General features: G+C 51.6%; 1 protein-coding gene across 1 annotated transcript in view; it reads left to right on the top strand.

Annotated features, from left to right (window-relative positions):
- The first annotated feature begins 335 nt into the window (after positions 1-335).
- Positions 336-2,105, top strand: part of Nkap (NFKB activating protein) — a 25,334-nt gene continuing 23,564 nt past the window's right edge. Inside the window, exons 1-2 of the mRNA XM_013019748.1 lie at positions 336-477; positions 808-964. Coding sequence (XP_012875202.1) covers positions 336-477; positions 808-964 — 299 coding nt within the window. The remainder of the gene's footprint in view (positions 478-807; positions 965-2,105) is intronic.

The following is a 2,105-nucleotide window of genomic DNA, read 5'->3' as shown; positions in this document are numbered from 1 at the left end:
CTAGCCTTGAGCTGAAGAGCTGAGGGACAGGGCCCAGGCTCAGAGTTCAGGCCCCACGACCGGACCCAAAAAAAAAAAAAAAGAATGTTGGTTGCCCTCAGCACAGAGCCAGCGGTATGTGCAATGCAATGCCCTCGTGTCCAAATCGGGCACGATGCAGCTCCTGATAAGGGCCAGCGCCCTCTCTTCCAGATCAGAACCAGTTGGACTAACGTTTGCTACTGGCCCTTCAACCTCGGAAGCCATGCGCCATGTCGCCTGCCAGGTACTGCACGTGTCTGCCTCCAGCTACACGCTCTGAACCGCCTGCCTGCGCGGGCTGGCGGTGCGCCGCGATGGCAGCGGGGCAGCTACGCACCTATGCGCCCGCGTCGTATCGTCTCGTGCCCTTTCTGTGGGGCACCCACCCCAATCCCGCGTGGCAGCGTCACAGGGATGGCCCTCGTTTCGGATCTGTGGTCATGATTGGAGGAAAAAGCATGAGCCCAGGGCTAACGAGATGAGGCCGGGAGCCCGGCCAAGGAAAGCGGCGACAGGGACTGCTCAGGGGTGCTAAGAGGGGGCGAGACCGAGAAGCGCGCGGTGGCGCGCGCTCGGGAGGCACATTGGGACCGGGTCCTAGTGCAGTTGGCGCCATCTGCTGCCTAGCAAAGTGCTATACAGCCCAGAGATTGAAGATACTGCCCACATAACCCACTGCACGGTGTAACCGAGGAACCTGACAGCTATGACAGAAGGAAGGTAGAAGCGGCAGCCTCGGGGTGTTTTAGGACAGGAAATGACTACACTACCCTTCTCTGATTTTAGAATTGGCACGTGACGAGGATGAAGAAGTAGAAACCAGAACGCCCACTGCCACTGATGTTGATTCTGAAATGGGGAAGCTCCAATCAAACTTAACCCCATCCACTGACTGCCAGCATTTACATTTTCAGGATGGAGTAGACCATGGATTTATTTCTTGGTTGTGGCTTGGACTTTTGTCCAAAGGGAGTGTGGTGTATGGGAATAATCGATCCAATTTTAGCAGTTGCCATTGATTGAAATTTGTTTTAAGATGGAGCAGGAGAAAACAGACTAATTTTGAAGTCGCAATAATTTCTTCTCTGGCATGTAAGGATATTCATAAACCTACTGTATGCTCACTCACAGTTCTGTATTCTAGAAATCAGAGATACCTCTCTTTCTCTGATTTAAGGACCTTGCTTTATATCCTGTCTCCTTTCAACTGGGGGCATTTATTTGAAGGGCCCAGTTAAGGTTTATCAAAGATGAGAGCCATTTAGTAAAGGCATCAAAATCTAACATTTATTGCTATTTTTTAGTCACAGGGGCATCTTAGCACTACTAGGGGGAAAGTGCTCAAATAATTTTGAACTTGTGTCTCATAAAGGAACATCACCTGTTGCATGCCATGTATTCTGTTTTAAAGTCCTGTAAAGCCGAGCGCCAGTGGCTCGTGGCTGTAATCCTAGGTACTAAGGAGGCTGAGAGCTAAGGATCAAGGTTCAAAGCCAGTCTGGGCAGGAAAGTCCTTGACACTCTTATCTCCAAAAAACCACTCAGAAAACTGGAAGTGGCGCTGTGGCTCAAGTGGTAGAGAGCTCCTGGAGCTGAAGAGTTGAGAGAGGTAAGTCCTCGCGGCCAAGTATCCGCCCAGTACCAGAATCACCTAGGCAACTGGCACACCAAATGGATCCAATGTGGCCACACCTTTCTGCCACCTGGTCCCAATTCTTCTTATCTGTTCCCACTTCGCTTTACCTGGCCACACCTTCTCCTGCCCCTATCCTAGATTAGGCATGGCCCGGGGCCAGCCTCCCTCTATGGAGTGCCAACCTGGCCTGGTGCCAGCCAGTCTGCTGAATAAACCTCTCTTACCACGTGTCTGGTGTTGATCTTACTTGGCAGCCTCTTTAAATACCTAACAAGAGACAGCACCCAGGCCCAGATTTCAATCCCCACGACCCATAAAAAAAAGAAGTGTTGGGGCTGGGAAGGTGGCTCAGCGGTAGAGCGCTTGCCTTGCATGCATGAGGCCCTGGGTTCGATTCCTCAGCACCACATAAGCAGAAAGAAAAAAGCCGGAAGTGGCGCTGTGGCTC

Source organism: Dipodomys ordii, unplaced genomic scaffold, assembly GCF_000151885.1.
Source record: "Dipodomys ordii isolate 6190 unplaced genomic scaffold, Dord_2.0 Scaffold47, whole genome shotgun sequence".
Lineage (NCBI taxonomy): Eukaryota > Metazoa > Chordata > Mammalia > Rodentia > Heteromyidae > Dipodomys > Dipodomys ordii.
The sequence above is the reverse complement of the archived record's forward strand: the minus strand, read 5'-3'. Positions and strand labels throughout refer to the sequence as shown.